The following is a 27,937-nucleotide window of genomic DNA, read 5'->3' as shown; positions in this document are numbered from 1 at the left end:
CTGTAACGATTTTCGTTCATATCTTACACACTCCCAGGTTGGGGAGTACCTATTGTAAACTCTTTTTATGTAATCATTAATTAAGAATTATCTGATAAGAAATGAAAATGAAATTGAAATATAATAACAACAATTAAAACTTTTAGTTTTTAGCAAAATTTTAAAATATTTTACTCATGATTTTATTCATGTTATCATTAAAGAATTATTTCACTGAAAAAATAAAGAAATAACGTCTCATTTCCCCAATGTGCACTTTCTAACACAACCACAAATAGATCAGCTGCTGCTGCGGCCGATAATGAAGAGGATTTTCTGACAAAAATAGAAATATTGATGTGGATGTTTACTGTAATGGATTTTAAAGATTTCAGGCAAGCTGTTTTTCAGTTGAGTTCGGTTGGAAATGACAAAATGCAACATCAGGTTTGAAATTGTTAAACGTTGATCAGTTTTCACAATAATATAACGACTATAATTCTTAGTCATCTGTTCACATTTTTTTAACAAAAGTCTTTAAAGCGACAGTACAGCTACAAAACGTGTGCTTTTTCATTCAAATTTACCCAATATATCCTTAAGAAATAAGATATAAAGTTGATGTAAGCAGATTGAGAAACAGAAATATTCTATCCTCGTACAAAATTAACGTAATTAGAATCTGCCGGAAAATCAAGGGTCGTACGAACTGGAGGAATCTTTGATCTGTTTATTTGTACCACGTGAATTCTAAAACGGCACGTGCCTACACTCTAGCATTACAATTATAATGAATATGAGGTAAAAGCAATTTTGAAAAGCAAATTATCATAACTTTATGATAAAATAATCTAAAATATTAATCATAAAGATTTTAGTCTGCTTTCAGGCGAATTTAACAGAATTAAAAGTACAAATGTTGACGTTTTGTGTATTGGGGTCCGAGAAAGGAAAAACAACCACATCATACGTTGTTGCGGCAAATGTCAAACAAAATATTTTTCTGCACAGTTAAAAATATTAGCACTTCAAATGGCAACAATGTTTATAAGTCATAGGTGTATTTTTGTATTGAGTTTACACTATTTTTTTTACTTGAAAGCGCTGGAAAAATGAGAAATGATAACAAGTATCAAGTCTTTAGCTAGTTCAGAGTTTAACTTATCAAAGAAATTTGTTATTGAAAATAATTGTACCTACATATATTCTTAAAGTAAGAAGCCAGTGTTACAGATTATGAATTTTTAACTTGTGTTATTGATTAAAAATTTAGCATAAAATGCTAAAGATAAAAGATATATATATATATATATATATATATATATATATATATATATATATATATATATATATATATATATATATATATATATATATATATATATATATATATATATATATATATATATATATATATATATCCATTATGCAGCAGAGCTGTATTCGGTGTCTTTCAGATTTTCATTGGTCCTATATGGGGTCCACTCGAGATGAATCACATTTGTGTAAAGATAATTGACACATCTGAGTTTCAGCGACTGACTGAAACAACTTGGAAGCTGTTGCTTTGTCTACCCTGGCTCCAAGACCATAAACTGAGAACAGAATAAAGTCAACATTTCAAATACCAGTATAACTTAGGGTTGAACCACTAAGGGCGATCAATTTCATAGGAATACATAGGAAAAATCTTTATTATTAAAATTCTTCATCTCAAGAACAGCAAAGCGATCGTTAATTATATCTATACTGAAGCATTTCCAGGTAGTGTTGATTCTAATTTGTTCAATTCATGACCCCGAAGGGTAGGATGGGGCCACAATGGCCAATAAAAGTTTTCATAAGAATTCTGAATATATAGGAAACATCTTTTAAAGTCCTTTTCTTGAGAATAGCAAAGCCATGATTATTCATATATGTTTGGAATGAAATATATGGAGATAACGAACAGTATTCAAGCTCAAAAGTCCATTAAACAATACCAAATAGGAGCAGAGCAAACACGGACCTCCAAACATCAGAGGTGGGATCAGGTGCCATGGAGGAGTGAGCATCCCCTGCCGATCAGTCACACCCGCCGTTTGCTCCTTGTGGAAGCATCTTCAGATTTAAGTTTGTTCACATCATGACACCTGGGGGAGGGTGGGGCTGAGGATGGGACAGGGACACAATGTAGGAATATATCGGGAAACAAGATGTGTTTGTGAAACACTGATGCTCCCGTATGGTAACTTATAGTAAAGGTTAAACTTTCTCAAATGCAAATCAAATATGCTGGTACCCAAAGTAAGGTCTTGTCTCGAAGAATATACCTGTGAAATATGCACCAACTGTTCAAAAGTAATAGCCAAGGTTAAAGTTTTCCAAAAGTAGGTGAAGCACCAAGGTCAAAGGGTCAAAGTTCTTGCTATCCAAAGGAAGGTCTTATCATATGGATTACATATGTGAATTATGAAAGCCCTAGTGTCAATTGTCCAAAGTTATGGCCAAGGTTAATGTTGGGTAAAATTTTGTGAAACTTGGCAACTGTCAAAAGATCAAATATGATGGTACCCAAAGAAAGGTCTTGTCACAAGGAATACACTTGAAATATGAAAACCATAGCTGAAACCAATCAAAAGTTATGGGCAAGGTTAAAGTTTTTGCTGACAGACAGCTAGACAGACAGATAGACGGACGGGCAGGACAAAAACTTTATGCCCCCTAATCTTCGATTACGGGGGCATAAAAATCTGCTGATAAAGAACAGAGGGGCCATAGTCAGGTGAGCGTTGTGGCTCATGGGCCTCTTGTTATCATTTCCTGTTCTCGAAATCTAAAGGCAATCTTAATAATAACACTTCATAAAGGGAGTACAGTGAGCTGCCGCGTATTTGAAAAGAAATGTTGTTTCAATGGTGTAATGTTACATCTCTTTTATGATGAACTAAAACATTCCTTGTAAACCAAGACTTACGTTTTTTAAAAATTGAAATTTAAGTAAGAACCAGTATGTATGTATTTCATCTATACATGTTCACATATATATTTAAAATAACTTTTTTTGTGTGGGTATTATTCACAAAAATAAAAGTAGCTGTCTGACTGAAAAAGGTAAATATTGTTATAATCATCAAGAATGTTTTCAATATATACATTACTAATATTTGTATTATTTTGATGATTTAATATAGTGCTCTTAAGGAAAAGTATTTGGGGGCTAGATTATTATAGATATATAATACCTTTAGTTGTATTTGATTTATTAATCTTTATTGTTATATAATTGTCGAGTTTATGGCATCTCAAGTCGATATTTTAAGTCAATCAAGAAAAAAATCTGTAAAATTATAAAGGATAACGCTGTTACATTCATGGCATACGGGTAAATGTTTCTCTTTAACCGACTTCCATGCGACTTTTTCTCATTAAAGCTGAACACGATCCGTATAAGGATTAGAGTTATCTTTGTCGGCCATATTAGTCTTTTCAGGACTGTCATTCTCCAGCCGCTATATAAGCCTCAGTTTTGTTCAGAGTTCAATGTATTTCGCTTCAGGGGGTTTAATTGAACAGAAATCTCTTTCAATGTCATTATGATAGACTTGAGCGCGACAAAAAAGGGACTTCTGTGTGCCTCTGCCACTTCAAGAAAAAAATATTTACCAAATATATTCGATATCAACTGCACAGGTCAATGCATTACAAAGTGAAATAAACACAAATGAACGTTGAGTGAAATAAAACGTAAACAAAAAGGCAATGTAAGATATAAATGCACTACACGCAGCTGCGACCAGGTAAAAGCAGTCAGGTATAACGAATGCGAAGGGTTTTTATACCACAGTGCTGATATGAGAGATAGGAAAACTAATATGGTGTATGCCTATTTACGAGTCGTGTTCAGCTTTAATGTCCAAAAAGCTTACGTAACCCTACCTCTTCATCTCGCGAGTTTAAAAGGAAAGGACAGGTTAAATACAGCTAAATCAAACTAGTTGGATGCTTTTGTGGACATACAACTGGAAACTAACACCAACATCACCAAAAAAGCATTCTAGTGACTAAAATATTATTCTAATGATATCAATTCTCCAAGAGAATAAGTGATTAATATTACTCTTACATTATTATTAACTAAAAAATTGTGACCCTTTACTGTGCATATAATTGGAAAGAGAAAATGTACTTGACGCAAAAACGTTTTTATTACTTCTTTGCCAAAAGTATCATGATTCTGCCAATTATAAAATTTAACAGGCCCGTAGGAAGCAATTTCAGTTTGGGGGGGGGGGGGGGGGACACAGCTATACATTTTCAGTGGAGGGGGCACTATCAACTACCAAAAATTCCTAGATAAGCAAAAAAAAAAATAAAAAAAAAAAAAAAAAATAAAAATAAAAAAAAAATAAATAAATAAATAAAAAAAAAGGTCATCACACGTTTTTACTGAGGGGGCACAAGCATATAGTAGAGCTCTATGTTTTCTATAGTAAACTATATATCGGCACAAAATTATGGGGGGGGGGGGGGTGGCACGGCCCCCCGTTTCCTACAGCCATGTTTAAGATCTCGGATACACATTAAGTAGAAAATGAAGTTAATAATAAAATCACTTTTTTTTATTATGTATTAATTATATAAACTATAAAAACAAATGTGTGAGCATAATAACACATGTTGAATTAAGTAATAAAAATAAAATTGGAATCAGAATGGTCATTAAAAATGGTCTTTAGCATGAGTCTTCCATTCTTCATCGGGTGTCACAAGCGGTCATGTGAGGTCTTTTGTAAATAAACATTTAAAAAATCTTTGTTTAGAAATATGCTAAAGTTATGTATGATTTTTCATGAAAATATGTTGTGAGTGCCTTATCTTAAAATTTTTAGGAAAAAAATGACACAAATCAACTACCTAAAGTGGGTTAAATTCATGCTGTATAATATTTCTTCATTGTATGCTGATACTTTATCATTAGATGCAGATATTTCTTCTATATATTTTGATAATGTGTCTTTTAATACTGATACTTCTTAATCAAATGATGATACTTTAACATTATGTACTGTTACTTAATCATTAGGTGCTGATACCCTGTCTCTATATACTGATACTTCTTTATGATATAATGATACTTTGACATTTTGAGCTTTTTTTTTTCATTATATTCCGAAACTTCTTCATTGTATGCTGAATCTTTGTCTTTATGCTGGAATTCCTTCAATGTTCGCTGATAGTTTATCTTTTTATTCTGATACTAATTCTTTTAATGCTGATAGTTTGATTTTTTATGCTGATACTTTTGTTATACACGGACACTTACATAGCACGATAAAGATATCCTTCACTGCTCAATGGCCCAGTGCACCGCGTAAAAGCCCTTCACCGGTATATGGTGACGTCTCTATATACGTCCGAAAAATACTCGAACAGGACGTAAAACAACAAACCAATCAATCATTCAATTTTTCTTACAATGAGGAAACACCATATCAAGACAAACTATCAGCATATCAGCACATAATGAAAGAGTATATCGACATACAATGAAAAATGATATGAAGCATATGAAGACAAAGTAAGAGCATATGAAGACAAAGTATGAGCATATAAAGACAAAGTATCAGCATAAATCGAAGAATTATCATCACACTGTGACACAGCATGAATATTATCCACCTTACGCAATTGAGGCATTCCATGAAAAATATTCAGAATGAAAAATTACTTCGTTGGAAATAGAACTAATTTTCCTCTGGTTATCAAGCATATATATATGTAATACGAAACCGAAAAATCCAGTAACATGAACTATCGGATTTTCAAAACCGTGTTAAAATTAAAATAATAATAATAAGGATGTGCGTTTTATGGAATCTAGAATAGATTGATTTGTGATACTCTGCTCTCATTAGAATGACAGTTGTGTAACTGTTTCTCTTTATAGAAATTTATAGAAATTTGAAACATATTTTATTTAAAAGAATGATTTTCATTCCCGTATGAATAAATTATTATTCATAGATATATAATAATGCATGTCTAGCCAGTAAAAGATTAATATAAAGATGCTTGAGTTTCTGATTGACAATATCTATGTGTTTTTTGGACACCAGGTCTTCCAACAATCTATTGGAATTCCCATGGGTACCAATTGCGCCCCGTTATTAGCAGACCTTTTTTTTGTATTCATATGAGACAGAATTTGTCCAAAATCTTATCCGTGAAAAGAAGAAAACACTTGTTGTGGCCTTCAACTCAACATTTAGATAGATCGACGACGTATTGTCAATTAACAATGGTTATTTCCATTCTTATGTCGATACGATATATCCTGGTGAGCTTGAGATAAAAGATACCACAGAGTCTGACACATCTGTTTCATATTTGGATATTTTACTTGAAAAAGACGTTAATGGTAATCTAACAACCAAGCTTTATGATCAACGTGATGACTTTAACTTTTCAATCGTCAACTTCCCTTACTTATGCAGCAATATACCTTCATCGCCTGCATGCGGTGTTTATATCTCTCAGTTGATTCGATACGCAAGAGCATGCTCTACGTATGTATTTTTTTTTCTAAAACGAGGTAAATTATTCACAAACAAGTTGATGAAACAAGAATATCAGCAGTCTCGTTTAAAGTCATCATTTCGTAAGTTCTATGGTCGATACATACGACCTTGTCAGCAAATTTCAATTTATCATTGAGTCAAATGCTGTCTGACGTTTTTCATACTAATTGTTAGGCCATTATTTACACACTGAATTTTCGACGGATTTTTCCGTTATTTCCCGATCATGACAAGGAGCACGGCGGGTGTGACTGGTCGGCAGGGGATGCTTACTCCTCCATGGCACCTGATCCCACCTCTGATGTTTTGGAGGTCCGTGTTTGCTCTGCTCCTATTTTGTATTGTTTAATGGACTTTTGAGCTTGAATACTGTTCGTTATCTCCATATATTTCATAATATAACGTTACTGCAATCAGAAATAAAGATCTGTTGGTAAAGTCTAAGGCTCATATTTTTTATGCAATTAAAGTTTAAATAAACCTAGATAAAATAAATCAAAAAATATCAATCTATATTGTTTCAAATATTTATCTCCAAAATTGATGTGTGTTGGGCGGTCAATATGTCTTACAGTCCCCTTTGTAATAAGAATCATATTACGTGTATTATCAATAATTTAAATGTCATTTTACTTCACGGATTGAGACTCGAGTTAAGTTTGCAAACCCTACTTATTCAAGAGGCATTATGTAGGACTATATATTTTGCTTGAAGAAAACATGACTGATACGTAACAAGGAACTGAAAAAAGGTGAAAATTTCTCAGCTGCAATTGAAACAGCTAAGCATTAGCTTCTAAGATGTGTAGGGTCACTTAATTCATCATATAAATATTTGATTTTAATCAACGTATATAAGATTTTTTGGTAGAAAGAAGTGAGGAGATTTTTTGTTGTAAATTTAAATCAAACTGGTTTCTCACAGCACATATATACAGTTGACGGTATTTTGATATTTTTAAAGGTTTTTAATGATTTGAATAGCTGTGCTTTATTGATGGGAAATAGAGCACTCATTATTGATTTCTATGTTTTTAAGCGGACGTCCTAACTTGAAGATTGTAAATTGTAAGTATATACACTGTAAAACTTTGATTCACCATTTGTCGAATGTCGAATTTCTTTTATCAGCTAGCGCTTGATTCTTTTGTGTAATAATACTATCTGACTGTAGTCACAAAATCTCAAAGTAATATTGCCTAATGACCATAAAACCATACTTATAGACGCAATATCAAATTCATTATAACAATAACTGCCTTAGCTTTAGAAATAACATCATGCATAGTGTAAAATGTTGATTCGTCGATCGATACAAATGGACAGAAGGTAGACTGGTTGACAGGATAACACCATATAATGTATCATTTTACGTCAAATCTTTATTTTAGTTATTGAAAATGTTAAAAGTTTGACTGGTATACACCTACATGCATACTTTAAAGATATTTTATACAACAAAATCGGGTATTCTTTTACACCATCCTAATCGGTATGTAGCAAAAAGGAATGAATTTTTCATGTTCAACACTTCGATTTAAAATCTGAGTAATAATCATTGCACTTGCTCTCTCTTAAAAGCCATCAGTATATGTTTTTTTCAGTCATCAAAAAACATGCAAGAACCAACAACTTCAGAGGAAACAGGGACACTTCCAGGAAAAGTATGTACACTTCATTTACGAGAGCAAATAAAAAATCGGAATATTAAATCATTTTCATTGCCTATTAAAACCCATAAAAAAAATTTAAGACTTTTTTTTTAATGTTTAATCGTTTATTTTTAGTAAAATTTAAAACGCATGTTAATAATCAGTATTTGTTCTCTGATATTTTAAAGAATTACGACTGTATTGACTTGTTTCAGTAATGAAAAAAAAAACCCACAAGTGAAAAACCCAACAGTTTCAAGTAAGACAGGGAAATGTTCACGAAATCAACCGAAATATGTCAAACTAGAGTGCAAAGAAAGCGGGGGACAATGTTTTCTTTGTCACTTTTAAAACCTATGAAAAACAAATTGATTAATATATATCTGACTGTTGTATCTCAGGGACTCGTTACAATGATTTACAGTGCTTTATTGTCCCCCGCTTTCACTGAAAGTGGGGGATATTAATTTGGGTCTGTCTGTCCTTCCGTCCGTCTGTCTGTATTTCTGTCTGTCTGTAACACTTTAGTTTCCGCGCGATATTTCGAGAACCCTTTGAGCTTTCGCAATGAAATTTTGCATAGCAACTCCCTATGGCCTAAAAAAGAGCCCTATCGATTTTGAGGTCAAAAGGTCAAAGGTCAAGGTCATTAATTCATAAATTCTGTCTGTTTTAACACTTTCGTTTCCGCGCGATATCTCGAGATTCCTTTGAGCTTTTGCAATGAAATTTTACATAACTCCCTGTGGCCTAAGGAAGACCCCTGTTGATTTTGAGGTCAAAAGTTCAAAGTTCAAGGTCATAAATTCATACATTTCGTCTGTGTATAACACTTTTGTTTCCGGGCGATATCTGAAGAAGCTTTTGAGATTTTGCAATGAAATTTTATACCATGCCTCCCTAGGGCCTCTCTCGCCCCTCTCAAAGTGTCCCGCCCCGTTTTTTTTTATTATTATTATTTATTGTATTAAAAGTCGCTTGACATTTTTTTTGGACAGGGGCATGTGGAGAGTTATTACATATAATACAGGTTGTCGGCGGACTTTATATTCTAATTACATCTATTAGAACTGTTTAGTAAAGGCTAAATTAGACACCATGTACATGTGTATTGTGTAAAATTTTGACAACATCGAACGAACGTGAATATAAACATTATATGTGTCCTAATGTTTGCATTTAATTCGTTGTATAATCAAGTGCCTCCGTTGTCCAGGGGTATGTCTCTCGCTTAGCATGTGAGAGGTGCCGGGTTCAAATCCCGGACGATCCTTTTTTTTTTTGGAATTTTTTTTTTGGATTTACTAAATGATAGTATTCAGCATGTGAAATGAAAAAGTTATGACGTCTGGTGTGTACAAACTCATAAAATCATTATTACAGTGTGATAAATATTCTATATAAAAAGAATCTTCTATACACATATTAAAAAATAAGCAATCAAATCTTTATATCCATATTGGCATTTTTTATTTGCTTCAGTATATACATATATACATTTAATAATTCTACAAATCCAGGGGGGGGGGGTCCGACCCCCCCCCCCCCCGAACTGCGCATGCTCTTCTTTTTTCCGTAAGCGGGGGACACAAATTCTCTGAATTAGCTTATGTTGTGTTTTAATATTAAGCACTTTACTTAATAGTTTTGATGGTGGGTTCCGATCTTGTAGAGTAGGCTTTCCCCTATACCCCCCCCCCCCGGAAAACTAGCTCTAGAGTAGGATTTCCCCCGAAAATAAGCTCTAGAGTAGGAAATCCTACGGAAAATGACGCTTAGAGTAGGATTTCCTCTACGTAAATTCCACATCCGATTCAATTTTCCGTAGGGAGGATCCTACTCTGTGTAATAATTGTAGAGTGCGATTTCCACCAGAGCCAATTTTCCCACCAACAAGATATCTTGGCTGTATATGGGAGGGGGAGGGGGCAACACATTGTTACAAGTGGCTCTTCTTCAAAACTGCGACCAGTCCATTGAAATATAAGAAGTATGAAAATTGAAAATCTTAAATTTCTCAGTAATCATTCAACCAATTCTGTTGAACATTAAAATCTTATTCTTTTGTTCAAGTCAAACTGGTTTTTGAAAAAAAATATTGGTATAATGTGATTTTTAACTGTAATCAATGTTTTTACCATTGATGTGTATGTGTCTCTCCAAGATTCTGGTGTTTAGATATCTAAAATATCTGCCTTTGGAACTAAAAAATGGGTTATTTATTTTATAAATTTCTTTTCGTATTTTGTGTCCTGTACCTGTGTTTTGTGTCTGTAGACTACTGAACATTTATATAATCGTGTAAATTATTTCAGTATGGAAGGTGTAATAAACTCGGTGTTTATCAAAAACAAAGATATACAAACAAAAATAAATTAAAAAATTACAGAATACGTTATTATGCAAGCTGCTCAAGCTATTGTCGGTGATAATACCGTATGTGTCCAGCTGGACCGGAGCCTGTGGCATGTATACCTATCCGACGAATCAAGCAGACAACAGCTAGTATTACAAGGCATTGATCTGAACAATCAGAATTTCAACGTCTATGACAAAAACCCCTTTCTGCTTGACCCCCCCCCCCCAAGAGACCAGATTATCTCCTCAAGGTATCTGGCCTTCCCCGATCTATGTTAAATAGTGATGTGGAAAACATGTTAACAAAGCTGGGTGCCAAAAGCTTAAAAGTGCGGTTGAGTTTGAGAGAATCCGCAACCCCATTACAGGTCAGTTGACGTCGGTGCATCGTTTACATATAACCACTACCTGACAAAAAACTCCTCCCTTCGGAAGAGCTACTGCTCTGGTCGACAGTGTAGCATCTATCATTTTGGGCTACCTAAAGTTAGCCAAAAAAATGCCGTATCTGCTGGAGTGATCATCACTTCACACACGAGTGCAAAGAGGGGCCCAAATGTAAGGTCACAAGCCGGGGGATGAAGATTGTCCTAAATATCATAAACAACATCCTCATTCTGTTTCAATGATTTGTGGAAATGAGAACGTTTTGTCGAATTTTTTCCCCTGTTTTCTCGAAGTGTTTGGTGAAAATTTTCAGTCGGCAGAACATGCATTCCAATGTGCTAATGCGCTACAATCTGGTGATTTGCTGGCAGCCGATAAAATAAGAGAAGCTGAAACAGCGCTGGACGCAAAACACATTGGAAACCTTATCACCTCATCAGACGTCTGGATCTCAGACAAAGTAAAGACAATGGAGGAGATAATACGATGCAAAGCAGACCAGGTGGAGAATTTTCGAAGCGTCTTGGAATCCTCTAAAAACTCCACGACATTTGTAGAAGCTACATATGACGATTTCTGTGGCACTGGCCTAAACCTTTCTGAAACTAGTCACACCAAAGCCAATGCATGGCCCGGCAAAAATACATATGGTCAGATCATGGCTCGTGTCGCTGCTGACTATAGAAAAAAAAAACTAAACACAAACAACTGTCTGGTTCAAGGCCTGTGTCTACCTCTAACACGCGTCAAAAAGACATTGGTGCGATGTTACAGGCAGCGAAAATACAAGGCAAGCTAATTCAGAGAATTTGTGTCCCCTGCTTAAGGAAAAAAGAAGAGCATGCACAGATCTAAAAGGGGGGATCGGCTCCCCTGGATTTGTAGAATTTCTCAATTGTATACATGTGTACACGCCAGACTTCCTAACTTCATTTCATATGTTGAATACTATCATTTATCATTTAGTTAATCAAAAAAAAAAAAATTTCAAAAAAAGAAATACGAGATCGTTCGGGATTTGAACCCGGGACCTCTTACATGCTAAGCAACAATCATACCCCATAGACCAACGAGGCACTTGGTTCTAGAACAAATTAAATGCAAACATAAGGTCACATATACATGTTTATATTCAAGTTCGATATAGTCAAAATTTTACAAAATAATTTAGCCTTTAAGTTTACTAAACAGTTCTTATAGATGTAATTAGAATATAAAGTCCGCCGACAACCTGTAATATATGTTATAACTCTCAACATGCTCTTGTGCTAAAAATAGTGCAATAAAAGTGCAGTACAATAAAAAAAACGGGATCGGACACTTTGAAAGGAGCGAGAGAGGCCATGGAGAGTTACGAAGTAAAATTTCATTGCAAAAGCTCAAAAGCTCCTTGAGATATCGCCCGGAAATGAAAGTGTTACACACAGACAGAATGTATGAATTTACGACCTTGACCTTTGGCCTTTTGACTACAAAAGGCCACAGGGAGTTGCTATGTAAAATTTCATTGCAAAAGCTCAAAGGCTTCTCGAGATATTGCGCGGAAACGAAAGTGTTAAAACAGAGTTTATGACCTTGACCTTTGACATTTTGACCTCAAAATCAATAAGGTTCTTCCTTGGGCCATAGGGAGTTCTTGTGTAAAATTTTATTGCAAATCAAAGGCTTCTCGAGATATCGCGCGGAAACGAAAGTGTTACAGACAGACAGAAATATAGACGGACAGACGACGGACGGACAGACAGACCAAAATTAATATCCCCCACTTTCAGTGAAAGCGGGGGACAATAACCCAGTCATTGGTGGTAAATAGTGTTCTTTCTACTTTTCATTTCTAATGCAAAATACTTTGTCTTTTTGACTAATTACAGAATATGTAAAAACTGAAATGTATTACCCTTAACGTAAGGGGACTTAATTCACATGTAAAAAAAGAAACACAATATCAATGGTTACATGATTGTAATATCGATAATGCAATGTTACAAGAAACATTATTGTGAGGAAAATCTCTTTAAATCAGATTCTAGATGGCATGGGGTTTCATTACATAGTGTTTCAGAATCGATGCACAGGAGGGGCGTGTCAATTCTTTTTCATAATTTTTTTTTTTACATGTGATGTTATAAATGTCCATAGATCACAAAACGGTAGAAAAAAAATTGGTTTATATTAAAACTAATGATTCAATATATACTATTGTTAATGTATATGCGCCAAATAACGAAAATTGTCGCTCAGATTTAAATTTTTTTTTACAAAAGTAGATATGCCAATGTTCTCTTAATGATCAAAATACTTTAGCAGGATCGAGATTTTAACACTACTTTAACCAAGGAAGATAGACACTGTTCACAACAAGCTATAAGTGATAAAAGCTCCAAAACATTTGGCAGATTTACTAAAATATTTAAATATTTAAATTAAACTGAACTCTGGGAAATATCTAAACCAAATAAATGTGGTTTTAATTGGTGTGATGGACAAGGAAATCCATAGAGTCGCATAGACTTTGTTTTTATATCAAATTTTTCGAATTAGAAATAGCTTATATTCTTACTAAAAAGGCACCAAGATTTAAGTATACAGAACAATAGATTTTCGGATCATTTGGCTATAAGATATGATTTTATACTTGCTGGAGAAAAAAGAGGACGAGGATACTGGAAATTAATTACTTCTTTATTAACAGATCCAAGCTATATAACTAAACTGAGAGAACTATTAAAAGAAAAAAAGGAGGAAATTAATAATATTATAGATGATCAATTGAAATGGGAAAAAATAAAAACAATTGTTAAACGTTTTCAATACATTTTTCGCAACAAAAAAGTTTTGATACGAAACAACGTATAAAGTCCATAGAAGAAGAAATCGAAAAATTAGAAGTAATAGATTTCAACATTACTGATATGAAAAGAAAAAAAACAGTTGGAAGCAGAGAGAGATGATATATATAATGATATTACAAAAGGTGCATTTATACGATCAAATTCAATTTGGATTGAAAAAGGCGAAAAGAACACGCCTTATTTTCTAAGATCAGAACGACAAACACAAGCAACAATGCATGAAAAAAAACTGAAAATAATGAAATAGTTAATCAAACTGGCGATATAATGAATAAATTATGTGAATTCTACGGAAATCTGTATGCAAGTAACAATATTTCTGAAAATGTTATAAATAAATACTTAAATGATATCAAGTATGCTTCACTATCAGATAAGAAAGACAACTCTGCGACGAATTTCCTACCCTCACAGAATGTGAACAGGCTATAAAACAAATAAAAATTAACAAATCCCCTGGCTCAGATGGATCGCCCATTGAATTTTATAAAATATTTTGGAATGATATAAAAGATTATTATTATAATTCACTAAAGCAGACTTTTGAAAAAAACGAAATGCCCTTTACACAAAGATTATCAATAATTTCTTTAATTTACAAAAAAGGCGAAAAACTGACCTACTTAATTATAGAGCCATCATCCTAACAAATTGTGATTATAAAATACTCGCTTTTGTCTTCGTAAAAAGATTACAAAAGGTTATAGATAAGCTCATCAGTAAAGATCAAACAGCATACATCAAAGGTAGATTTATTGGCACGAATGCACGACTTCTGTTAGATTTATTTGAAAACTGTGAATCCACTAATTAAGAAGGTATTTTGTTATTTTTAGACTTTCAAAAAGCATTTGACTCCATAAACTGGACTTTTCTATTTAAAACTAGAAAAATTTAATTTTGGACAACAGTTCCTTAAATAGATAAAAATCCTTTATGAAAATCCAGTCTTTCGCATTAAAAATAATGGTTGGATCTCTGGTCTCAGTGAAAAAGGGAATAAGACAAGGATGTCAGATTTCAGCAATTATTTTTCTTTTTGTTGTAGAAATTATGTCATTAAAGATTAAGTCCTCTAAGAATATGAATGGTTTCACGAATGAATTTATGGACACAGAGATAAAACTTTTACAACATGCAGACGATGCATCCTTGCCATTATTAAATAAAATATCGATGGAAAACGCTATAAGTTTAATAAATAATTTCAGTCAAGCATCAGGCATACAATTGAATATCGAAAAAACAGAGGTGATCCTACTTGGACCTCCTATAAACAGATATAAAACTTTGAGGTCAAAATTACGAATGTGCCAGTTAGGTCTCTAGGACTTTTTATAGGCCACAACCGTGAAAAGTGCTATGAAAAAAAATAGAAAGATAGCGTTAACAATTTAGGAAAAAAAACCTTAGAATTTGGAAAAATAGAAAACTTACTCTCTTTGGCAAATGTACTATCATAAATACCCTTGCTCTTACACAGCTATATTATAGTGCTACTATACTGAATTATCCTAATGATGAAACTTTGAAGACCATTCAAAAATTGATTTTTAATTTTCTTTTGGGAAAACGGGATAGAATTAAAAGAAATACTTTAATTGGTAACATTAACGAAGGCGGAATTGGAGTTGTCGATTTGGAAAGTGAATTTAAAGCATTGAGAGCTACGTGGATAAAGCGGTTAATAAGCAACAATTAATTCTACGATTAAAACTTTTTTTTAATCATGTTTAAGCAAACAATCACTGGAACTTAAATATCTACTAAAGACTAGCGGCACAAATATTCAAGATCTGCAAAATGCCTTTAAAAAACTACCAACTTTCTACTGTGAAGTTTTATGTGCCTTTAATGAATGTAAACAGAAAGAAAATATTCATACACCAGCAGATAAAGTGTTGTCACAACCTATTTGGTTTAATAGCAACTTTCAACTTAAAAAAAACGGTCCTTATTTTATTCAAATTGGACAACAGCAGGAATTTTATACGTAAAAGATCTTTTCGACCGCGAAGGGAAATTCCATGACATTGAACATTTCCTTAATGTACTAAAAAATAAGTCTAATTATTTATCCGAATACTATTTGCTTTTACTGGTATCCACAATCTTTTCTAAAGGTTTAAAAAAAATTCTTTGCTGAAAAGAATTTTTTTAAACCTTTAGAAAAGATTGTGGATACCAGTAAAAGCAAATACATCAACATAAAAAATATGAATGTCTACTTTTTGCGAAACAAAGAGAAAACATCGTTAGATAAGCTAAGATGTAAAATGTTCTAAAACGCTTTCATTGCGCAAAGATTTATTAAACCATACTCTGAAAATATATGGACTAAACTTTTGAATGTTAACTTTGAAGAACACAGAGCGCAAATATACATGTATGCATCAAAAATTATAACTGTTAAGGATAAACAACTTGCCGAATTTAATTATAAACTTCTACATCATTTACTAAATAAGAACAAATCTGTGAGTGTCTGGAACAAAAACGTATCAAAATTATGCAAAAAAAATGTAATGTATTAGAAGATATTAAACATTTAATCTTTGATTGTAAAAATGTAAAACAAATATGGGATGCGGCCCGAATTATTAGTAATACAAATATTCAGTGGAAACATGTTGTAATTGGTAATTTATTTTCTTGAAAATCGAAATACATAGATTCTTAACCTTTTAATATCATATGTGGGTTTATATATATATATATATATATATATATATATATATATATATATATATATATATATATATATATATATATATATATATATATATATATATATATATATATATATAAAGTTAAATGAAATTAAGGTTTGCTGATAAATTAGAAACCGATACAGAGGTTAAAATATATGTTTAAAGCAATTTATTGTATTACCATGAAATCTATAGAAAAATGGAAAATAGATTAAATATGAAAGACTTCTATGAATTGTCTCTGTATTTGTGACTGATTCCTATATTATACTATTGTCACATTATCAGTATTATTTTAACTACAGGAGGGGCTATGTCCTCCTGTAGTACTGCCATAGGGGGTTGAGTATGGACTTTCGTTTGATGTGAGGTGAGACCCCTTTATGGCAATTTAAATCAAAAACAAATTATATTTCTATGTATGTCTGGCAAAAAGATTTATGTACATATTATCACCACTTCTACTTCTCTTGTTATTGTCTTCTTTTCAAAGCTTTGTTAATATATTGTGATATGAATTCAAACAATGTAAAACCTATTGTCAAGAATGTAGAATGCAAATAAAGGAGTAATAAAAAAAGAAAGAAAGAGGGGAAATCTGGCTCTAGTGAGAGATTTCCGTTCGGGGGAAATCCTACTCTGGGGTACAGATTCTGGAGGGAAGACTGGCTTTGAGAGAAATCCTATTCTACAACACTGGCAGTCTTTTAAGCTAATATCAACACTTTTCGTAAGTTTCGAAACTTGGATATGAATGCATTCTGTTGCAAACCCCAACTGTTGATGTTAGTAGCACGTGATTTGGGTGTACAAATTGGGTATAGTGACTTACATTAATTACTTAAACGCCAAAAGAGAAATTGTTTTTTACTGCATTTTTTGTTTTTCAGATTTTTAATGATCCTATATGGGGTCCAATAAAGATGAATCCTGTCTGCGTCAAGATTATCGACACTCCTGAGTTTCAAAGACTGAGATTTATAAAACAACTTGGAGGCTGTTCATTTGTTTATCCTGGTGCATGCCATACAAGATTTGAGCACTCCATTGGGTATCTCTCTCTCTCTCTCTCTCTCTCTCTCTCTCTCTCTCTCTCTCTCTCTCGAATATTCAATATATAACAGCTGGATATGGAATTCATTCTTCTCTCACTAGCGATATAAATTCCAAATCCAACAAAAAATCGAAATGTCTGTTTAAGCCCTAGTACTTTTTCCTTTGACAACAATCTGTAAAAAAAAAAAAAAAGAGGCACTTTTAATCCGTATCAGAATGGATTATTTACTTCACTTTTGAATATGTCATTTTTAATCAATACATATCTTACAGAACATCGTATCTAGCAGGACTTCTTGTTCGAACTCTCAAGGATAACATGTCTACAGATCCAGGATATAAAAATATTAATAAAAATATATCTATAGACGAAAAAGATATCCTGTGTGTAGAGATTGCTGGGCTTTGCCACGATTTAGGTAGGATTGCAAATATATATATATATATATATATATATATATATATATATATATATATATATATATATATATATATATATATATATATGCTTCCTTCTACAGTATCCCATTTTCACTCTGGATCGGACAAAATTTCACCACGCATCGGACTATGTAACATAGTATAACATATGGTTTGGTATAATCAAGGTGTTATTAGGCCTACATGTGTATATGTTACTGACTAAAATGGGATTATTTATTTTATTTCAGTCTTTCAATCATGCCAATCAAAACGAATATCATAATTTACATGAATCTGTAAATCCTCTCGTCCAAAAACAAAAAATCTTGAGATTAAATTTGTAATTTTTTCTTAATTTTTCCTAGATCCTTCATCGATTTTCAAGTCTGACCTTCTTTCACAAAAGCATAATTTTCCACCTATAATTCTTTTTAAATAAGAAACTTCGATGTTGATTTGTCACTATTTTAAAGTGTAGGTGGACCTGTTTCAGATCTTATTTCTCAATGTTTAGCTAAATGATTCAATTCTAATTACTAGTAGTTTATATGAATTTAATTTAAGCATATTCAGAATGTCCGATGCAAAGTGCACTCTGACTTTGTTCGATCCATGGTTAAAATGACGATTTATTCTTCTTTTCCTTGTACTTCGAGAAAATCGGCATTATCCGTCCAAAAATGTTGAAATACTTAAAACTACTGTTTTGCAACTTATCTGCACAAAAATACACCCATTTATAAAGTAATTATCTCTTCTTATCCCTTAAAGAAAGAGGTCCGATCCATTGTGAATTGTGAATGCATTCTAATATTATTTTATATGAATATTCAATTTTGATTCATAATTGTCCGATTAGTGATGGATATAACTTTAAAAAGACGTGTGATACTTAAATATGTGTAACTGCTTCTGCTTATATTATCTATACATAATTACGAATCAAAGGTTGGTCATGCAAATTAGTACAATTTAGGTTAAAAGAGTATCGTTAGCATCAACACATTTAGGCACACCTGTCTTTGTAGGCCATGGGGCGTTCTCACACTTGTTTGACTCGATGTTTATCCCTAGGATGAAAGGAAATTCAGAATGGAAGGTCAGTGTATTTTATTTGGAAATATATTGATGAATGCTATGTTTCTCAAACTATATCGTATTGAATACTCTCTAGCACTGCATGTTTTATTACAGCATGAGGAGGCTTCCATAAAGATGCTTGATAGGATCTTCGACCAAAACATGCATGGTCTTCAAGAATATGCAAAAATATATGGACTTGACCTGAAGAAAAATTCAAAAGATAGGCAATTTATTAAGGACTTAATAAAGGGGGTACATTATTAACATATCAAATATAAGATAATATATTTTTTCAACTTTTTATATAATATAATTTTTTTGTGTTTGGAAAAATCGTTAAAGTTTGATGTTGCACAATGCACATAAGAGGATAGGAGGTTCTGCAGTACATCTTGAAGTATAAATATAATATTTTAACAATAGATATAAGATATTGGTTATTTTATTTTTTTCCACCAATGTCTACAATTACCACTAGTAATTAATTTGACACCCAGTGGAACAGATGGACCAGCTATTTTTATAAATCTAGCTCTCTCTCCCTCTTACTCTCATGTTATTCCATACATGCACAATTTTGTAAAAGAAGGAAAAAAAATTAATGGATTAAAATTATTCTTGTATATAATTGTCGCTGAAAATGAAATAATTTTAAAAAAATCAGATGACCATCAAAGCATGTATATAATGTTAATTCTTTTATTTGTAGATTTATGCATCTATAGTTATTTCTTTCTGTAGAGATTAGTTTTATTTTATAAATCATTATGAATCAATAATGATGAAACTTTTTTTTTTCATCAGAAGAAGATCAAAAACAAAATAGATGCAAAAAAGGACTTTCTTTACGAGGTAATTTCCAGAAAAATATTCCTTTGCTGCAGTTTATCAATTTTTGGGAAACAATGATACAATTTTAAATTGCAGATAGTTGCCAATGAAGAGAATAAAATTGACGTAGATAAATGGGATTACTTCTCTAGAGACTGTCATATGCTGGGTCTGACGCATAACTTTCAGATTATGCGGAGCATAATGCTGGCTCGTGTCATCAAAAAGAAGCGGGGACATCGCATTTCGTTTCCCGGAACGGCGAGTCTCTTATGCAAGACTATTATTTGTGGCAGTGTTTGAAACTTTTAAACTTTTCTATTTCTCATAAAAACATCATGTTTTATAATCATTCAAGAATTATGAACAACCTTTAAGATTACGATTCGGATCAAATGAATTTGTCTTTAAATGATATGTTTACCACGAATTGATAAATTTAATACAATCATATTTATTTTTCTTTTAGGAATATATGAACATTTTCGATATGTACCACGCACGCTATACCCTCCATCGCCGTGCTTACCAACATCCGGTCAACAAAGCTGTTGAACTAATGTTAGTTGTGTATGAGTGTAATTGCTGGAAGTGTACTTTGTAAAATGAAAAATTAGCAACACAATATTGAATTGAAAGAGAATTGATAAATTTTTCAAATTCCAAATTTGGCAAAATTGAGCTGAACACAGGCTGACTGCCTTTTCCATCAGTAATGTCATTGTTAAAAAATGTCAATTCTAAGCAGTATATATGAAAAAGGATGATGTATCGTGAAATTTTCGTTATATGAATTACATGTATCTATAAATTTGTCAGTAATAGGGTTATTACATACCATTGACTCATTGTAACCTAGCATTTATTTCACTTTCCATATCTTTCTGATCAGCAATTACCCCAATAATTTCAGGATGGCATCTATTTTTTGCCCACACTCAAAGAATGTTCCGCTATCATTTCTCAAAATTTTTCGAATGCGTTTAAAAGGAATAATTTTTCTACTCTATTCGTCTAAAGCTTAAAAAAAAAAACAACACCCATGAAATTTTTAATATAATATATGTATGTTAATTGCTCACATATTGTTGAAATAGGCTTTTCTTTTTATTCTACCCAAAAGTTGTAATTGCTGTGTTTGTCGCTAAATTTTATTTTTAGATAGTAGTAAACAGGGTTTATTTCAGTTTTTTGGTCTTATTGTGATGAATACTATGTCATATGTCATTGTAATGCATCACGGGGTATATTGATATTTTAGTAGTGTGATTTTTAAGTCCTGTTTCTTGTTTATTGTTGTATTATATGTAATATTATTACGTAGTCGGAAAATAGCTCTTCAGAGCTAATGTTTTCTGTTTGATTTACCCGACTTTAAGTAAATATTATCTTATCTTATCTAAAGACAAATTCTTCAACAAGAAATTTTGTTTTTGTTTTTTTTTAAGGTTATATCATTTTAGAATACTTCTTTATTCTAAACAGGATTACCGATGCACTGGTTTTGGCTGATGACAATCTAACGTACAGCTATAGGTATGTTTGTTTACATATTTTATAAAAACATGAAAAGAAAAAAAATATATTTTGAGTGCGATTTGCTGTTTTACACCGATTTCTTTTTTATTTCAGAGAGGGGGCCAAACAGAAAAAAACGAAATTGTCAAACACCATTAAAAACATGGAGGCATATAGTCTCGTCACAGACGGCGTCATTGATCGTATTCGTTTTGAAAACTTCAAAAATAAAAAATTCAAGGAGGCTAAAGAGATAATTGATAGAATTTTCAGACGTGATTTGTATAAATGTGGTGTGGAGAGAAGAGTTACAAGGGTAGAGGTATGCCATTAATGTTTCTTCGACAAAAACTAATACAATTCATTTTCTTTCTGGCCTACTTTAGAGCACAATGGATTATGAATGCTTTGAAATTCTAATTTGGTAAATGAGATTTTTCTAAGAACTCATTCCGATCGATTAATTGGTTTAATGATAGACATTTGCATTCATGAAACAAGACACTGTAGACTTACTTAAGTCTAAATGTTTTTTTTTTTTTTTTGTGCTCTCTTTAATAGTTTTTGATAATGTCAAACATAGATGTTTGATAACATTTAACTATGGTAGAGAGCAGAAGAAACAATTCAAAAATGAACAAAAAAAACATCATAGAGAATTGAGCAAGTCTAAGGACACTGAATTGCTCGTTGAATGCATTGTTGTCAACTCCTTGACTGAATATGTTCCTATTTGCTTTATATCAAAATGAGATGTTTACGTGCCAAGTTTATTATAAATGATATATCGTGTGAATGACATTTTACAATGAAAATATGTGGGTCCGAAGTCCCAAAAACTAGAAAATGGTATATACATATATTGCATATGTTTTTATCCAGTTAAAGATTTTGATTACAGTCCAACACACACCCCCACCCACACACACAAACGCATACACACACAGCACTCTTCCAGCTTATCATCATTTAAGTAAAAGTGGGAACAACATATATATATATATATATATATATATATATATATATATATATATATATATATATATATATATATATATATATATATATATATATATATATTCCTTTTTAGGAGGTGAAGTGTAGCGAAAGCAGAGAAAATAAAGATAAAATTAAGAAATGGGATATCCATATAGAGGTAGAGTGAAAAGGTTTTCCGTTGTCAATGGAAAAACACTTTGTTCCTCTTTCTGTGTCATACATGCAGGCTATTGTACAGTATATGCATCCTTTTATTCATTTCTCAGTTAATGGTTATTTTCGTGATATCTCGTATAAATATTTTAAAAAATTCAATTGATTCTGAAAAAAGATTTCTGATTTTACTAGCCAACAGTCTTCAGTTACGGAGCTGAAAGAAAAAACCCTATGGGCAAAGTTTGCTTTAGTAGCGCCGGTAAAACAGTGAAACCAACTGACGAGGTATTATTGTAGGAAATTTGAAGTTTATCATACAATACCCTATTCATTGGTTAAAGAACAAGGTGCAGTTTCAATAAAAATCTGGCCCTGTATTTTTCTTAAATATGAAAGTGATGTAAGAAAATAAAGCTGTAACAACATACAAATCATTTTTTTCATATGTCCTTCTAAACGCTAATTGTGACGTCGTGAACTTGTAAATATTTCCACGATGGTCCTCTTACATGCCACATTCTTTCATGATTTATCACATTCATCTACTCAACTCATGTTTAAGCCAATTTCATAACTTAAAAAAAAACATTAAAATTTTAGGGCACAATAAACTCCAAAACGTACAGCCTTCTTTCCTTGCATCAATGTGTGTGTCGCATGTTGTTTTTTTTACTCCAGAAAAAGTACATATTTTTCTCCATTCAGAAATCTGCCATGCTCCCTAGGGTCTTCAAGGAAACTTACTTACGCATGTACTGGAAAAAATCCTCTCTAAAAGGGAATGGATTCAAAGACGCAAAGGACTGGTTCACAAATCTAAAAGGTGGGCCTTCAATTTAAAAATAAATGAAAAGTACATATATATGTTGATAGAAAATATTTAGTAACATTAGATATAAAGGCATGTGAATATTATGTATTCAACAAGAAATGTTAGAGGTTATTTCCATTTGAAATAGTCTCGTTATATTTTCATCACATATCATGGACAAAACCACTGAGATTTACTTAAATATTTATAAGTACTTATTGTAGTTTATAGGGAAAAAAAATATTAACAAGCAAATTCAAAGAATTGTGTCCCCCCGCTTTCGGTGTCCTAGTGGATGGGATGCTATTATTTATTTATGGCATATTGTAATTGTCTTGTTTGTGTGCCCTGTCTTATCTGTGCATCATACAGAAATGACATTAAATTATTGAATTAATAACAGTTATGGCAAAGATTTGTCAAATGTAAATGCCATATCTTCTCACAATCAAAAGTTATCAGCAATATTAAAGTTTTTGAAAATTAGGTCAAACTTGAAGATCAAAGTCATACTGTCAAATATCATAGCACATTCAGACATTTTGACACAGGTAATGTACTTGTCAAACATGAAGGTCAAGGGGTAAAAATCATAACGTCCTCGGAAACATCATGTCACAGGTAATGCACATGTCAGATATGAAAGCCTTATCTTTTCTTAATCAAAAGTTATAAACAAATATATTTTTTTGAAAAGTAGGTCAAACTTCAAGGTCAAGGTCACGAAGTCAAAAACCATAGAATATTTTAAAGGTCTTGTTACAGGTGATGTGCATATGTAATATGAAAGCCCTATTTTTCTCATTCAAAAGTTATGACCAATTTAAAGCAATGCTATCATTTTTGAAAAATAGGTACAGCTTCAATCTAATTAAAATTAGATGTTCCGAATCCGCTACCGCTTCTCAAACATCTAACAACATTCCATTCCAGGTCACGTCAGAGAGACCTTTCGATTATGATTGACTGATTGATTGTATATTGTCTTACGTCCCATTCGAGAATTTTTCACTCATATAGAGACGTCACCATATACCGGTGAAGGGCTTCAAATTTTGACCTATACTCGGCACTCAGGGCCATTGAGCAGTGAGGGATCTTTATCGTGCCAACGCCTGCCGTGACACGGGGCCTCGGTTTTTAAGGTCTCATCCGAGGGACCCGCAACTTTCACTTCAAAGTGCCGAGCGCATGGCGAAGGAACAGTTGCTACCTATTTTTTATCGACTTAGGTCTGTCGCGGCCGAGATTCGAACGCATGACCTCCCGATCACGGAGCGAGCGCTCTACCGACTGAGCTACCGTGAACGATTCTTTCGATTATGAATAAACATAAAAATTTTGGCTAATCAGATTCAAGCTTCTGTATACGATTCTAAAATTAGTTGCATTGCTACATCATAACATTGATGCTCAGTAGACTGTCTTACGTTGAATTAAAGTAATTTTGGTATAAATTGAACGTATAGTCCGCCAATCTGGCATTCTTACCTGATTAACGCAAACGAAAATGCACAAACTATGCATATACGTCTAGTATGAAACCCGCACGTCACATTCATATATAAAACGGTCTTTACCATGCATATTTTGTTTACTACGAAACTCCTCGGGCGTTTAGGTTTGGCAGTAAAAAAAGAAACGCATCCGAACTATAAGCCAAGATTTCGGAGACGGCGATTTCATTGGGAAATCGAAATGTCGTTCTGACGTTACCCCGAATGGGGTGTTGTTAGATGTTTGAGAAGCGGTAGCGGATTCGGAACATCTTATTTTAATTAGGGGTCAAAAATCATGGTATACTTGAAAAGGTCTTGTCACAGGTAATGCACATTTCAAATATAAAAGCCCTATCTCTTCTCAATCAAAAGTTATAAGCAAAGATAAAATTTTTGAAAAGTAGGTCAAACTTCAAGGTCAAGGGGTCAAAAAGCATAGTATATTTGGAAAAGGCTTGTCAAAGGTAATACACATGTCTAATATAAAAGCCGTGTCTTTTCTCATTCAAAAGTTGTGACCAATTTAAAGTAATGTTAAAATTTTGAAAAGTAGGTCAAACCTCAAGGTCAGGGGGTCAAAAATCATAGTACATTTGGAAAGGTCTTGTCACACGTAATGTACATATGAAATATGAAAAAACCTATCTCTTCTCATTCAAAAGTTTTGACCAATGTTAAAGTTTTTGTGAGAGACGGACAGACTGACAGACGAATGAGCGCAAAAGCGAGGGACAATTAGGATTTATATTTGTCTTGTTGTAAATCATTTCAATTTTAATTTTGTGTTTATTATAGGCAAATATCTCTGTGTGTAAATAATTTTAATTTAAATTGTGTTTATTTTGGGCTAAGTATTCTTAATCGATTTTTTTTTGTTGTGTTTGTTGCATGTTTGTATTTTTAATAATAAAACTTTTGTAAATTATTAACCAAATACTCATATTTCTGTCTTTTAAACAGAATTCGAATTGGCTGGAAAGCGATATATCTTTCACAAACCAAAGCAAAAGAAAGTCCGGCGACTTGGCGCCAAGAACAAAGGAACTAGGCGTGCACCGCGCCACCGATAAAGGGGCAAAACTAGCTCAGTATAGTTTGGTTTCTTGTGCAACATTTTACACGTCATGTATTGTCCTGAGCAGGAGTTAAACATTTTTCATGGTCAAGAATAGTTAAAATACGCCCAAAACTTGACGGTAGGAAAATTACCTGTGTGATTTTCTTCATCGTCCTTTACATCCTGTGGTATGTAGGGCAGCAACCTGACTGAGCAAAATATTTATTATCTTTATTAAAGGGTTTGGCAGCTCTCAGGGTTTTATAAAGTATGTGATAATTTGAATTCGAAAAAATGAGAGTCTTTGTGAAATTTTATTTTTGTCACTGAATTGTTGATTTTTAGTGGGCTTTTCAGTCATGTTTCAGCGATCATCTAAACACCTGTTCAGGAAGATTCAGCAACCCTTCCCTCTGTTAACATTCAGAAACCTTTAAGTCATGTTGTAGTGATCTTTCAGACGAGTATATTGCAACTGTTTATGGAAGTTTCAGTTGCGCTTTAGTCAACATTCACTGTCACTTTAATTTATTGACTTGTTTTTTGTTTTACAAGACAATTTTTGAAGAAAAGTTTCAACGCCCGCCTTAAGTAAACTTTTACTTTACTTTCTCTTAAACATGCATGACCGAAATAAAGCTTAAGTGCATAACTTTTGATACTTAAACTTTATAAACCTTATATAGGAAATTAAATAATGAATTGTTAACATCACAAGAGAGCAATATGAAACAAAATTTTGAATGGTACATTCACTGATAACTCGTAGAATTTTTTTGAAACTAATAGGAGGAAATAGTCTGAAATTCTTTTAATAGATCTCAAGGTAATGAAAAGGTTACTTAAACTGAAATAAACTGCCACGTAACTGAAAGCCCTTTGGAGAATTGCAGAATACTGTAGATTCCTTATTTTACGCGAGTACTTTATATCGCAAAATGGCCCTTATGCGTCAAATCGCGAGAACAATAATTCGCAAGTGGACGTTTGATCAAGAGATTTTACATACATTTCAGCACCATAAAAATAAAAGCGAGTAATTTTATTTTGCGAGTGGTGCTTCTCGCGAAATTACGCGATAATTAATTCCTTGTGTATATTTGGGAATCCACAGTTGACAGTGAATTTAACTGAAACTTGACTGAATAGACACTGAATGTTACTAATTGGTAACTGTTTTATGACTGGGTGGTAACTGATATGTGACTGAAGTGTAGATGAAATATGACTGAATGAACAATAAAATATGACTGGATGGTTCAGTTTGTGAATTTTCTTTCGAGACTACCACGCTAACCATTAGACTACACAAGCCCTGATGAATAGTGGCATTTAAATCATGTTTGTGATATGACCCTTGACTTATTGGACTTCAAGTATTTCTCGAAAAGATGCAAATGTTAATTATATCATAAAAGTATATTTTTAAGGCATAGTGGGTCTTTGCTCCATATTTTTGTTAACCAAAAAAATGTATATTTTTATGCAAACTTTGAGGATTAACTTTACAAAAAATGAAGCGAAGACCCACTCATATCGAAAAATAGTGTTATAGTATGAGAAAATGACTCTTTTTGCCCTCTTTAGTTTGTGTATAACATTTCAGAAGCAAATAATTTCAATCTTTGTGAGATTTTTGCAAATTGTAGAGATTTTACATAAAGTATATTTTAATGTTAGATGAAATATCAAGGAAACATTTGATAATATTGAGATTTAATTTTTAACCTTAATGTTTATCACACTATAGGCTTTTCACTCGTCATGTTCACCCATCTTTTTTATAACATTTTCATCATTAATTGAAATTAACCCATGTTTTATGTATGCAATATGTGGTAGATATTTGTTTATACTAGAACAGTTTATTAATTGTTGACAAATAAATCATTGTTGGTTGTTTGACTGCCTCTAAAGATGTAGCAATTTTTGTTTATTAAATTTATGCCTTTCTTTATATTTATATTGCAAATAATATATCCTAAATTACTTTATAAGACCCCAG

At 32.5% G+C, this 27,937-nt stretch overlaps 2 protein-coding genes across 3 annotated transcripts in view; one reads left to right on the top strand and one right to left on the bottom strand.

Annotated features, from left to right (window-relative positions):
* Nucleotides 1–27,937, bottom strand: part of LOC133192190 (phospholipid scramblase 2-like) — a 238,725-nt gene that overhangs the window by 101,964 nt on the left and 108,824 nt on the right. The window lies entirely within an intron of this gene.
* LOC133192186 (deoxynucleoside triphosphate triphosphohydrolase SAMHD1-like) lies at nt 318–27,848 on the top strand. 2 transcript variants are annotated; one of them, XM_061328149.1, is made up of 16 exons: nt 318–426; nt 7,579–7,607; nt 8,144–8,203; nt 17,390–17,550; nt 17,829–17,974; nt 19,007–19,077; nt 19,173–19,313; nt 19,866–19,913; nt 19,989–20,153; nt 20,362–20,453; nt 21,378–21,428; nt 21,525–21,732; nt 22,501–22,566; nt 22,758–22,850; nt 23,271–23,388; nt 25,836–27,848. In XM_061328149.1, the coding sequence occupies exons 3-16, from the start codon at nt 8,156–8,158 to the stop codon at nt 25,943–25,945; spliced, it is 1,518 nt and encodes a 505-aa protein (XP_061184133.1). In that variant the 5' UTR covers nt 318–426; nt 7,579–7,607; nt 8,144–8,155; the 3' UTR covers nt 25,946–27,848. The 2 variants fall into 2 exon arrangements, with proteins under 2 accessions (XP_061184133.1, XP_061184134.1); XM_061328150.1 differs by lacking the exon at nt 19,173–19,313.

Source organism: Saccostrea echinata, unplaced genomic scaffold (genome assembly GCF_033153115.1).
Source record: "Saccostrea echinata isolate AGI-Se365-2 ecotype Australia unplaced genomic scaffold, CSIRO_AGI_Sech_v1 ptg000025l, whole genome shotgun sequence".
Classification (NCBI taxonomy): domain Eukaryota; kingdom Metazoa; phylum Mollusca; class Bivalvia; order Ostreida; family Ostreidae; genus Saccostrea; species Saccostrea echinata.
Note: the sequence above shows the minus strand (reverse complement) of the source record. Positions and strands in the feature narration are given on the sequence as shown.